Source organism: Bombus bifarius, unplaced genomic scaffold, assembly GCF_011952205.1.
Source record: "Bombus bifarius isolate JDL3187 unplaced genomic scaffold, Bbif_JDL3187 scf7180000008140, whole genome shotgun sequence".
Taxonomy (NCBI): Eukaryota; Metazoa; Arthropoda; class Insecta; order Hymenoptera; family Apidae; genus Bombus; species Bombus bifarius.
Window position 1 is genome coordinate 2256715 of NW_022884468.1, and position 14173 is coordinate 2270887.

A 14173-nucleotide genomic window follows, 5' to 3' on the forward strand; every position below is an offset into this window, starting at 1 on the left:
GTTCACTTGCACATGTATCTCAAGGCTCCGAACAAAAATTTCTTCGGTTTGCTCCAATTTCAATATTTCGACTAAAATCTCGCGCGATTCGATGAGCTTTTGGATTTTTCAAAAAAGTCAACTATTTTAAAAACTGTTCCAACGATCGTGAAATTGTTAAAATCTACGCTCAAAGTACTATACGTGATAACTCTATGCGCGAGAAGGAATCAAACGGATACGATTTTCGTGTATCAGATAAAAAATAATTCCTGTCCGATCGATCCGTCTGGCTTAAACATCGATTAATCAACCAATTGACCGAATCTCAATGACGAAAATGGGTACGTCGATCATTCGATTCGTTGATCGCGATTCGAAGGTCGTCTCAGACGGAGGAGAAACACAATGTCAGCCTTGAGCGTCCACGGCGCGCGCCGGAATGACAGCCTCGTGACGTGGCCGTCGCGGCGCCACCGTCTTTGGTAATTGGAGATGGGCGTCGGTAGCGTAAAAGGACGCCGGTAGCGATTGGTCGACGAAGAGACGGTGGATTGGATGAAAATCGAGGATGGGCAAGGCGTCGTTGGCAGGCTGGTCGTTGCGCCGCATCCGTGGCGGCCACACCCACCGAGAACCTGGTGGCCCGTCCCCGTTGGGACCCGCTGGCACGCCGCTCGAGCCGGCCCTGACACATTCGACAAGCGGCGCCGTAACGGGAAGCAACGCGCGGCTGGGGACCTCGAAGGACCTCTCTTCTGGTCACGAGTCACCCTACCGACACTTTCGTGTCGACGATATACGCACCACGCTGCCGTCGCCCGCTACTCAGATTACCGCTGCTCGCCGCGTATCCAGGCTCGATCTCTTCATCCCAAGTGGATCGTTCGAAGATCTCGGAGGAGTCGCGCGTACACGCTGGGGACCTGGATCGAGGAACTGACAACGGAGAATCGAAGATCCTCTTCGGAAACCGATCTCTATCAACTTATCGTTTACCAAGTACGTGCCACGCGTATAGTAAGTGACTATGGAGAGTGACGAAGTTTAGTGAAGATCGCGAAGAGTCAGATAATAACGAACAGAAGACTGTGAGACTTTCGTAAAGGAAGACGAGTGAGTAAATAAATATACAGTGGTCAGTGAAACAAACGGAAAGAACACTTTGCAGTGTCGATCGAACTCGTGATATAGAATTAAAGGGACGCATGTGCGCCGACACGCGGTCGGCTACCGATTTAATGGTGTGACAGGTTGGCTGTTTCTCAGATAGGGACGGGCATTGGTGAGAAATCGCGAGGAATCGAGGTCAAACGACTCGATTGATGCACTCTCGTGAAGAATCGTGGCGGTGGAGAGGAGCGTTCTGACCGAGAGGTTACGGTCTCTCTCGATCAGCCGCGAAGAAGGTTCTCGCGAAGGGTGGCAACGAGAAGGAGAAAGCCTGTTGCCCCAGGAGAGTCCGTACGGCCTCACGACGCGGTCCGACGAGTGGAGCGGTCTCCTGCCCAGCTCCACGATCGTGGGTGCTGGGGGGTCGCCATGGCTCGGACTCGGCGCAGGGGGTGGCACGGGAGCTACCACCGGAGGCGGAAGCCCCGTCGAACTCGAAGGCCACTGGGGACGTAAGCTGTACGGGGCGAGTGTAGCTCCACCACCGCCGCCGCCTCATCACCACCCGCGGGCGCCTCTCGTTTTCGCGCCTCAGGACATGAGGCAAATACTCAAGGAGGAACCCGTGCCACGTGCTTGGCCACAGCCTGCGCTTGCCGACAACGGAACGTGAGTACCTACGCTTATTTTTCTATTTTCCCCATTGAAATCGTTCGCTCTTGTATATCAGATTCGCGATATGCTCCTTTCTTTAGTGGAAAATGAAGATTTGGAAATATACGGAGGTTAAGTTATAAGTGAAATTGTGAAGAAAAACGTGAACGACGGTAAAGAAATATTCGGCGTTTTATCTCGATAAAATTAGGAAATATTTTATATGTTCGTTTTATTTTGTACTGCATTAGGTAATGTTGAATAAAAGTTTAGTCGACGTTGAGGTACAGTTTGAAATTGGAATGTTTGTGTGTCCTACGTATATAGTATATAGAATTATATAACTCTCTGTTGATATAATGAATGTCGATTATTGACACGTATAATTGTCATCAAAATCTATGCATAAAATGAATCTATTGATAAACTAAAACGTTGATGTGCATATCTAAATCGATTTCTATATTTTCTACTTCCCTTATAGCGGGCAATCAAATTATTGTAGAAGCACATTTACTATAAAAATGATCGCGTAGATTAAACAGCTAGATAAGTCGCTAAAAAGTAGAGTACACATTGTGTATTATTTGTTACCCATTTCACGATATCGTAGCAGGAAATTAAAAATATTGACTCAATAGGCACGTTCGGCCTTCAACTGTAAAATCTATCCAAAACAAGTAAAAAGAGAGCGTAAATAAATCGCCATTACGTCGTCGCATGCCGTCGGACAGCGGCAATGTCGTTGCTTCGTTTACTTTCCACAGAATCATTTAAAGAAATATTTACACAAAACTCCTAGTAAACAGAAAAAACGAATAACAATTCTGAAACATTGAATCGCTGTAACTATAACTATTTTACTTTCTCCATCGCTGAAACTACAATATTACTCCTATAAAATTGCCTTCAAAAATCTCGCTTCGTACGCACATCGAGAATATCGATGAGATTTTCTTCAGATAAAAAACATTACGACGTACGATTAGTAAAGATCACAAAAATTGCTTTGCACCAGCTTTCCCATAATCGTTGGATTTGAAGACTTTCAAATTACGACGAGTCATCAGGAAACGACAATGCCTCGGTATTTCGTGGCACGCGAACAAATATCCAGTTTATCTTTAGAAGCAGAGCGTTTCAAAGCGGTTCACACGTAGCTGCATTTGGCGAACGATAAACCGTGCTTTATTGCAGCCTCGCTTAAGGGATTTGTACGACGTGCAAACGACGAAGGTACAGATACGCGGACTCGAGGAGGTAAACCGACCGGGTTGGGGGCTCGCTAATCCAATAGCGGTTCTCTTAACTAACCCCTTCCAAGTGGCGTGACACGGGAGTGGGCGACCGGAATCGAGTTAATGTAATTGAGAATTTTAGCGCCTTTTGCTTTCCTCTCTTCCTCTCGTTTCCTCTTCTACCTGTTCGTTTTTCCTCCGGGTTATCGCAGACTTTCCGCGCCTGAAAGGAAAACTGAAAAATTATTGCGGCTTAACACGCCAGTACGAGTTCTATCTATAACTTTATGCAAGTGATTGGTGGATTGTGAATTTTTATGCGTTTATGGAAATGCATCGAATGTAAATGGAATGTAAAATGCATAATATAAAATGTTCAAAGTATTCGTTACAATATTTAATGGGAAAAAGAAATCTCTGCTTAGGTCCTACTGTTATTACCATTTTCACAAAAATACAAATTCACGTAAATATCCGCGATGTAGTCATTTTTTGGTATTTTTTAAATAAGAAAAATTTGATAGAAGAATTTTCTTTACTTACATAAATATCAGTAATTACCGTATGTATAGATACACTTATATTTTGTAAAAACAGTTTGGATATTTTCAGACGTTTTAATTAAGAGTTCGTTTCAAGAATACGTTATTATTAATCCGTTTGGATAATCATAATTGCTTTCTGGTTTAATATTCAAAAAGATACATAATTCCTGTTATAATCGCGGGTTTACAGAGCAGAATCGACAGAATGACAAATCAGATAAATACGCGCTGTGATTTTGTCCGCGTTGTTTCTATTATTTTCAACATTAATTCGATACCATCTTGTTTAATGCGCGTAAAAAATTGAAATGCAGGCAAAAGTGATGACGTAGGTATCCATGTAGATAAATATTATTTTTCAAAATTTACCTTGTACTTCACGATTATTTATGCATCTTCCTGCGTAAGTTTGTTATCTTCTCAAATAAGCTTACGTGATTAAGATACTTGTTTCGAAAAGTTGAACATTGACCACGTACTTAGACAATGAAATCGTGCAATTTACACAATCTTGAGTCGATCAATTTGACTTCAAAAAAGTTCAAATACGAAAATTTCGTTTATATCCAATATCTATCCTTTCTTGCAACAATAAATTGACGAAGATTGTATTTGTCAGCTCTATTCTTTTCTTAACCGGTACTTAATTGAAACAACGCTAACACAGTTGGTACAAGTGGCTTAGACAAAATGTTAAGCGTTGGAATCGTTTCTGTTCAAATTTACCGTGGAAAGTTTCATTTTCTTGGTGAAGAGCGGTTATAACACACAGACGCGGTGTACGCCGACTCGAAAAAGAGGGTGCGAGAGGGCTTGGCGAAACTGTTTTAAAACTCCCAGCAAACAGACATAAACTCTCACGCTTTTTAAAAACCCCTAAAAAAGTTACCCACCTAATGAAGCAGTAAACCATCGCGCCCGACGAAGGGACGAGCTGTGTCGTCCGTGGAAAAACAATGACTTTCTCTGCGACTCCGGGTATGAAAGTAAAAGGAATATACGACGAAGAAAAAGTTTGCGAGCAATTGTTGCTTTCGCAAATCAGTGAATACGTTTTGCGCGTAATATAATCACGAAAGTTTAGTTATGTAAAAAGTTAGGAAGGAGTATCGTCAAAACTGCCATACGTTCGTTCATTTTGACACTCTTTAAGGTGCAACTTTAATGAATATTCTATCGTGGATTAATCTTTTATGAAACATTTCGTTTTCTTTTGTGCGTGGACTAACTTTAATGAATATTCTATCGCGGATTAATTTTTTATAAAACGTTTCATTTTCTTTCGTGCAGTATAACTGTAATGAATATTTTATCGTAGATTAATTTTTCATTTTTTTGAATTTTTAATTACGTAACTTTTATTTGCAAATCGATGAAACGCAAAGAGGACCAACAGGCGAATTCGTGTGCGTGATCTTTTTATAGTTGTGATGTTTGCAATAAAATCCCCAGTCGTAAACGAATTAATAAATTTTTGTCAGAGGAGGCAGTGAAATATGGCATTAAATTGAACAGCATCCGCGGTAACGCTGGCTAGTTGCGAATTACATTCGGATATATTACAAATTGCTCATTATCTCCGCGCGCATTATGAATCACGTTGGGTGCAAGCGTAAATAGACTGCGCTTCGGCTAACTCGTAATAACTAACGCCCGGCGGTATACATTAACTGCGGATTTATTGTAATTCTCCGCGATTGCTTTATCCACGAATTCGTAACCGTATCCGTGGGTTCGTATTATCCGCATATTTCGCCCGTAATGCATTGTGCGCAAATAGCATAGGTTGCGGCTCGCATGTAAAGTATAGACTAGCTCGGACGATTATTCGACGATCTGCGTTTGCAAATTGCCAGCGTGTCAATATTTGCCCCGCGACCGATAAAGCAAAAATTTCTGTACGCTTTGCCAATGGAACATTACAGTAGAATTTAATTACTGATAAAAGAAAAAAAAAAGAATTGAAATTTCTTCTCATTTCAACGTAATGTACGTGGAAAGGATACACGTACATAGTGAAATCACAAATTATAATATTAGATGGATGCTCAAATTGATCTAGCTGCGACTAGAGTCAAACGTCATTCATGAATTGATATTTAAATCTGCTTACAGCCCTCCATTAAAATTACACTGCGTTAATTCTCTATCGTTTTCTATTTACATTATAGTAGTTATTGTGTTATATAGTAAAAATTAATGTGCATCTATAAAAATAAATCTAGCTATAATTGTGAGTTTGTCAAAACTCATGTTACCATTAGGTAGTTATATGAGTGCAATATTGTTGTTAATGTATAATGAGTTTAAACTAGATGTCAATTTCAACTAAGTTTTAATGTTACAAACATAAAGTGTCCTATAATAAATACAACTTTTTAGGTACACAAATTTCTCGTGTACAAATTCTGCCGTACAGGAGACAGAAACCACGAATACGTTCACCTTATAATTCGGATCTGTCATCATGCAATTTTCATATGCTTTTCTGAATGAACAAAGATACATGGCTGATCAAGATAACTTTCATAATTTATTCATTTCATAATTTAGTTCACACTAAACGTTGCAGCGTTCGAACGATGTCAGGAAATCAGACGCAACTCATAAATTAATTTCTCATTACGATAAATGTTTGCAGATGCTGTGGAACCATATACTGCAAACTAACAGTAAACAGATATCCTTTATTCGTTCATACTTTTTATAGAAAAGGGGAGTAACTTACTGACTAACCTACATATCCATCTTCTAACACTTCGTTACCGGTGGAAATGTTTTCACGCGAATGAAAACCGGATTCGCCATGTTTACGTTAGATTTTTAACTCGCAATCTTTTGGCGTATAATCTCGCTCTCGAGGAGAGAAACTGTTCGTTTACTTATTTCGTGCACGTTTTTTTTCATCTACAGCTCTTTTCCTTAAATTGGCATTTTCCTAAGTGCAGAACTATTTGTAACGTCCCTGCACACCAATGGGCGCAACGATGCAGGGAAAAACTGGTATCGCGCGGAAAGACACCTATCGCGTCCTACATCTTCATTTGCGTATTTGGCGCGCGGCGAGTATCGAGTTATCTTTGTCGGCCGATCGAATCGTAGCGTTACTTCAGTCGTCGCAGAAAGAAAAGTTACGCGACAGGGATCGCTGTGCCTCGAGGCCGAAGGCAATGCAGGCGGCACGTTGCGCCCGCCGCCACCGATGAACGCTATCAGCTAACCGAAAGCGGGCGCGTGGCAAATTGTACCGGAGAATTCCGGCTGCGGGAATCCGGCAATCCTGCCTGTAATTATCACCTCCGTGTCGCTTGCTGTAGTCTGGAACGTACAAGTTGTTACGCATTCGTCTTTAAGGAGAAATGTATCTGTTAATGCAAAATTACCTATCAATTTCTAAACATGCAGCCATATTTATGATGATTAAAGTGAGCTTTATAGGTCCAAATATAGTCTATGTATTAGGCTGCGGATGTCCATTTATTTATGGGAAATTTAAGTCTGCAGAAATATACGAAACATATAAAAATATACAAACATATTACGGATAATAGATATGTAATATTGAAAAATATAATGAAATATTCCAAGTATGCATTATAATTAGAATGCAGGTATTTATGCAAATTCATATGTTATACAAATCTGCATATGCAATGGAAATTTATCTGATCTACTAAATAATAGTAGTGAAGGTACTTTGGATATTTTGTACGTAATGTTTCTGCATCCTCTGCATCTTTTTTTTTCTAATTTCTTCTTACGCATTCTGTGCAAAATGTAGACACGAGAGTGAGTAGAATAACCCCGAAATGTTGGATACACGCGGCAAACGTTGAGAATATGAAACGACGCGAAAAATAGCCGCTTAATAGAGGAATATTGGCGTAAAGCGTTCTCTCGCCATACGATTATAATTATACTGGCCCGTTAAATGACCACGACCCCTGCATTCCATTTTCCCGGTTGACAGTTGCGTTTCTTTTTTGTCTCTCTATTTTTACCTAGCTTTTTTCACCGAAAATCTTGCACACTATTGAAAAGCTCCTTGTTATTATTTGATATAAATATTATTAAACTTTAATACTACATGTTTGAAATATTTAACATGTAAAATATTTGTAGTACAGTCTTATCACATTACATTAACAACACTCTTTAATATAAATAAGTAAAATAACATTTCAACAGAATACCTACCATATACACAATTAATATTTTAAATGCATGAATATAAAAAGCACTGTTTTCAGTATTTGAAAGTAAAAATTTCGTGCTAACAGACAGAACTCAATTCAAAGTGTTCTTCCATAAATAATTGCCTGATACTGCACTACGATCACTAATAAAATCCCATCTATGATTATCTGCGACAAAATTAGATAGGAAATATATTGCACCAATGCAAACTTTTGCTCCCCTTCTAATATATAATATAAACAAAAAATTCATTGAATTCCCACAGTCGCATCGCATCGCATAAATTACTAATCAGTTATATTAACAAGTTGCAAAGTCCAAACACAAACTATCAATGAAAGTAATCCCATCCGCGCGGCTCTCCACGTACCACCCGCGAAATAAAACAACGCGGTCGCCCGGACTTGCATATTATTGTTATTTTAACGAGCATAATCTTGAAACCGCGAAACGGTGGCGCGCCGCAATCCGCAATAGTTTGGAAAAAGGTGTGCGACAGTATTGCACCGCAGGTGATAATGTAAAGGCTCGGTAGGACGTGCCTACACGTTACATAGGAATTGGTGCATGGCAAACGGGGCAAAATAATCGGACGTCGAGAGTTATGGGGCGCGAACCGGCGGCCGGTTAATCAGCCACCGATAATTATCGACACGGGCAGTACATCACTAACCCTCCCAGCCTCTCTGCCACCCCAGTGGCCTCCTTCCCTCCAGCAGACCCTCTCTTCTCTCTGCATCGGGATTCACCACCAGCCCCCCTTCTCGCCCTCGAACACCCCTGACTGGCGAGAACCCCTTGTATCCTCCTCCCTCTTGCTCTGCCTCCTCTGCCTGCCGGCAGACCGACATCCCACCGCCTGCCGTGACAAACGCACCGCCGATACCATCATTTATTTCGCAAATGTGCTGCAAAACTGCCGCTATTCATTTTCGGTCCAGTCGATTCAGTTTTCCGCTCTGAGAGTCCGTTCTGATGGCAGTGAGCGCCGCGGCGGCATTCCGCGCACCCGCGCCGCGACCGTTTTATCGCTTCGCGCTGCCCGCCACCGCCGCCGCAGCCACAGCCGCGATCGCGATGCCGCGTGCCCGAACCACGCCACCACCCGATAATGCGATTTCTCCGCGGCGGTTTTTAACCGATGCAACATCTATCCGACCCCCGCATACCAAGCCTAAAAACCCTTTCGCGCCTGTCGCTTGTCGCGCTTCGACGGATCGCGCCGCTTCATTGACGACTATCTTTTTTTTTTAACCCCCTGCGCGTGTTTATCTGAAATTTGAAACCATGAAAAAGGGAGATTGAAAGTTTTAGTTATTTTGCTATAAAGCGTACTTTATATGGCGAGGGGGTGAATATATTTTGTTTCGATTTTTAGAGGTATTTGTTGCACGTGGTTATAGCGTCGGGGATGTGGATGAGGGTAAATTTTTATCCATCGATATAATCTTGTGTAGAGGATATGAATAGCGGTTAAAGAGAGTGAGTTTTGTCTTTTCAGTTATGAGCATGAACTTCCACAGTTTACTCAATTCGAGGGAAAACAATTTTTATTACGTCTAACTGTTACTTTTAATTTATATTTTGATTATTTGCACGTTGTTTAATATGGAGGTTTCTAACACTTCCGAGAACATGGTAATAACCTTTATTGACACGTGGATTAGCAGTACCTTGATTCGGCGGCGATATAGAATTATTTACGCGTTTACGCAAAACCTGGTAAATCTAAATTTGTACCAGGAAATAGAGGTTATATTTAATGTCTAAGGGGTTAGGAAACAGATAGCTTAGTGAGAAGCGCTCGCAATATGAGGGGGAATACAGACGAAACATAATTAGAGAGCAAACGGTGAGCGACTCCAATAAAGGTTAATTTTAAAAAAGCCATAATGCTGTGACAATCGATTTTATGAATTTAATATTTTCCAACGTGTCGCAACCGTTTGTAACTTATGTAATCCCTATGGACTTGATAAAGGAGTATTAATTATTACATTCTCCAAACAATATTAATCGTTAACAGAATTGTTGTTTTAAACGATGGAATGTTAAATATGTTTGCATAAAAACATAAAACATTCCAGTAAAGTTTTAGTATTTGTACTTGGCTTACTAGGATGGTATGAAGATGTTATGAGTTACCATTAAACATTTAATAATATACTGAAACGTATTGAACAAGGAAATTATGTCCAATAAAGAAGAAATTCAAAAATTTGCGTATATACAGTTTGTACGATATTTTACTGCTTACAGTAATTATTACAACCTTCGAATAATTTGTAGTGTTATACAATCAAACAGTATCCATGCGTTGTTCCTTTTCTAAAAAAAAGTCCACTGAATTAATGCGTTAAATGCCTTATGTTAAATTATTAATTATAATTATATTAAAAAAATATATCCTACATATTCAGGCTGATAATTCGTAAACATCAGAAGTAATATTAATAAGAGACACGATGTCACGAATGGTGGCACAAAGCTTGGTGAAAAGTCACGTTTCATGGGATCAATCAGAACGTAGTCACGCGCGCGAATTATGCGAAGTAGTGCAATGGAAAAGGGGACTTTCCGTGCCATTACTCAAAGATGGCATCGGAGTCCGGTGGTCTAATCTCAGCACATGAGACCTTAATGGGATTTTAAGGCGTTGAGGCCACCTGCGCGCTCCCCCACGGACAGCCTCGTTTGTCTTTCCTCTCTACCAGTTTGGACATTCTTATTGCATTCAAGGCCGAGTAGGACATACCTATTTGACCCTACGATAGAGGATCTCACTTCTGACGTCCGAATTTGGTAACGTGCATCGTTTGCGGCATCGAATGCACGCGCACTCTTCATAGTCGATAGATCGTACTGAAATACTTGCGATTTCTGAATATAGTATGGAAAGGTTAACTCGATAGATCGCTATTGAATACAATTTTTGAGAAAAGGGAATTTACATTATTCACTGTGTGATTAAATTATCCGAATCGTAAAAGCATTAAATATTATTAAAAATATTAAATACTGTTATTAGTATCATGGATATCAAACATAAACAGCTTTAACGTAGTGCAGTCTGACAGACAAATATACAATGAAACGTGACAATGTTTAAGTAGTTATACGTGAGATTATTGATATTTAGGATCTAATATATGGATATAAAAGTGAAATAAAATTTTCGTTAATAATTCAACGCGATTGTAATATGTTGTAATTATTTAAACAGTGATTTAAACAGCGTAATAAAGATTGTATTATATATGAATTTCAGGGTTGGTGTCGGTAGAGCACACTTCGAGAAACAACCACCAAGCAATTTGAGAAAAAGTAACTTCTTCCATTTTGTGATCGCTCTTTACGATCGACACGGTCAACCGATCGAAATAGAGAGGACTTCTTTCATGGGTTTCGTCGAAAAAGATCAGGTAATTATTTTCATAAAGACATATTACTTGTGTTAAATTAATATTTTGCTAAAAAGATATTTTTATTCAAAGATTGTTAAATAATTCTGATATGGGTGATCGTAATTGCAAACAAAAATATATACATTGCCTGTCATAAGTAGATATCTATTAGGACATTTTCTCATATCTAATACAAAATGAATAGTTGCCTATACTACTTTCATTTGTTGTATTTCATCTTACTATCTGCTAACGAATCATCAATAGTGGAAATAAATTACAAAATAATATTCAATTCATAAACATTGCAATAAGATGCAATATAGAAGTTACGATAGATAAGTTTAAAATGGCAGAGTAGCATAAGATTTGTGTCTTGTTAGTTTCGAAAGTCGATGAAAAATCGCAGATCATTCATCAGTATCGGGTTCGAAAAGTAAGTGATGGCGTCGAGTGACAACTTCGGAATTTCAATGCACATCGTAGTCCCTGTTTTCCCGTGAGGTTAAGTGGAAAAAGGCGAGGTGGACCTTTATGACATCAGGGAATATCGTGCGAGTGTACGCTTATCTCGATAATTGCCGTTTCCATCGGGGACGACGTCAAATATTAAACGGCTCCGCCTATACGTATACATATCGATAGTCGGCAGGATACACCTCCAGCTTTTCCAGCAATTAGTCGGACAGGCGAAAATCCATTGGCCGCGTGAGAAATGGACGGACGCGATCGTAAGAGCATCGATGTTGTCACGCGAACCGAGCAACCTACGAATAATAACCGGGCTTTCCATTTTCTTTCGTTCATCCCGTCTCCCTTTTCTATCACAGATCGTATCTCTTTGAGCATTTGTTACTAAATCATTCTATCGTTCCAAATATTTCGCCGAGTGAATAACTTTTATTCGATTATGTCAGTGTCTTACAATTGAATTAGGTTTAACACGGTCATGTTTCTGTTTAATTGTAGCTTTTAATAATTATTCTGTCGTTAGAATAAAATGTAACTATGAACTGCTCAAAAGGATATGGATATTTGTTTATGCTTGACATGGTATAATTTTGTTACCTTAATGTGCAAGAAAAGGATTGGTTTAGGTTTCTAACCTAGCCTACTATAAATACTATAAATAAGATAGCAAACTATCTATAAATAAGGTAGGAAAATTCCTCCAAATTAGTAAAAAAACTATCGTAATAATTTATGATAAACTTCTGTGTAACAATACAACGTTAATGAAACGTTAATTATTAGGTTTAAAGTGTCAGTGTTCGAGTGATTTCTAGCTTCCGTGCCAACAATCTAATCTATTTTTATTGCATTCGAAGAAATGGCAAGAATGCCTGCAAATGAAGTCATTATACGTGCTCCATTCCCTCAATCTGTACGGTTTTTTTTTTATGTAAGAGCGTATTAATTAAGAGCAATCAATTACAAATGCAAATTTCTCAGAATACGCAGTTGTCCTAGGTTGTGATTGATCTATGACAATCGCTTGCTAATATTTTACTACCGCATTTTATTCATTTTTACAACGATTTCCCTGGATTTGCAATGTTCTTTCTCTTTATTTTATTTCTTTCTTATCTTCCTCGAACTTAAGAAATTTCCTAAGAGTAGCAAAATAAGATTCGGTCAAAAATAATTCAAAGGGCGGAATAGGGTTATTCTTCGTTTTATATTAGACGATCCCAAAGATAATTAACATCTATTGGTAATTAATCTATTCTCCTACAATTTTTACAATCATTCACCATCTTTCTGCTCCAAGTTTTCTATTTTACCTATATAACACTTTTACGCTTCAACAATTTCAACTTTTAAACAATGATTTTAAACTTAACTTTTAAGAAACCGCATTATTAACGAGATAGACCTAATAGATTAATATTGTATGTGAGAAAAATTGAATCGAGCGTTCTTTTTAATATGCCTGTGAGTGGATCTCTTTTTCCAATCGCCAACTTCCGGTTGCCCGTTTTTCCTCATAATGAAAGCCTGTCATTCGAGTGATCTTTCAATTAACGTAAAGAGTCGCTTATGATCCCGGTTATGATTTCACGGGGAAGACTGGTCTCTGTCAGTTATCGAGTACTAGTTAGAATCATCGGGAAAAATGACATTCGACTCGTGTTCGAAGAGTTGTCAAGACTTCGTGCGAACGGTTTGGAGCGGGACGCGATTGTCAGCACAGTCATCGTTAGAGCTCCACTTTCTATTGGTCAATTAGTATAGCTGTTTAAGGAAAAGCTGACTGCCACACACTCATTCTTGCGCAAAAGAAATCTCTACACTGGCAGATACTGTTCGGACAGACGACCACGCGAATGGTCGGATATCCCTTCCTGCCACTCTACCATGCGAAGAACCATTACAAGCTTCTAGTTTGTACATCGTCAATCGATTACCTGTGTAATATCGTAAGGTAATTTGAACTAGAGATTGGTCGAAAATAGAAAAAAACCGTGTACGTCGTCTTTCTGTGGTTCCTCATAGGTATGAGGTATGAGGAAAACAATAGACAACGTTAGACGAGAAGGACGGTTTCGTATTTTCAAGGCGGGACGGCCGAAAGGTCAGAGTGTGCGAGTCGAAAAGTGTGCGTGTTGCGAGAGTCAGAGTCGTCGACAATCGAGTAGTCGAAGAGTAGAGTCGTTAGAGTTAATCGAGACACCGAAGAGTAGAGTCGAGGGAATTGATAGAGTTGTTAGAGAGAGAGAGAGTGCGTGTTAGATTCGTTGTGACGAGAGTGGCCAAATAACTGTAAAGTTATTTGATATAGATACGAGTATTGCATTTAGTTTCCGTTAAATAAATATCGTTTTCTGTCCAATTTATATTTGTATATTCAATTTAATATTAATAAATTGTAAGCAATCGGGAAAAAAGTTTCTATCTTTATTTTCCGATATTACACCTGTATATATCATAGAACATTCGAAATGTCAGATACCTGCATGATAGAAATCCAGATTCTCGATATAAGGATAAATTACTGCGACACGCGTGTAAATTATCGAGGTATAGAATTTAAAACCGAGAA

At 39.3% G+C, this 14173-nt stretch overlaps 1 protein-coding gene across 1 annotated transcript in view; it reads left to right on the plus strand.

Annotated features, from left to right (window-relative positions):
- The first annotated feature begins 655 nt into the window (after window positions 1-655).
- Window positions 656-14173, plus strand: part of LOC117208587 (transcription factor collier) — an 87262-nt gene continuing 73744 nt past the window's right edge. The window contains exons 1-2 of the mRNA XM_033449816.1: window positions 656-1761; window positions 10995-11148. Of these exons, the coding sequence (XP_033305707.1) occupies window positions 1691-1761; window positions 10995-11148 (225 nt within the window). The 5' untranslated portion in view covers window positions 656-1690. The remainder of the gene's footprint in view (window positions 1762-10994; window positions 11149-14173) is intronic.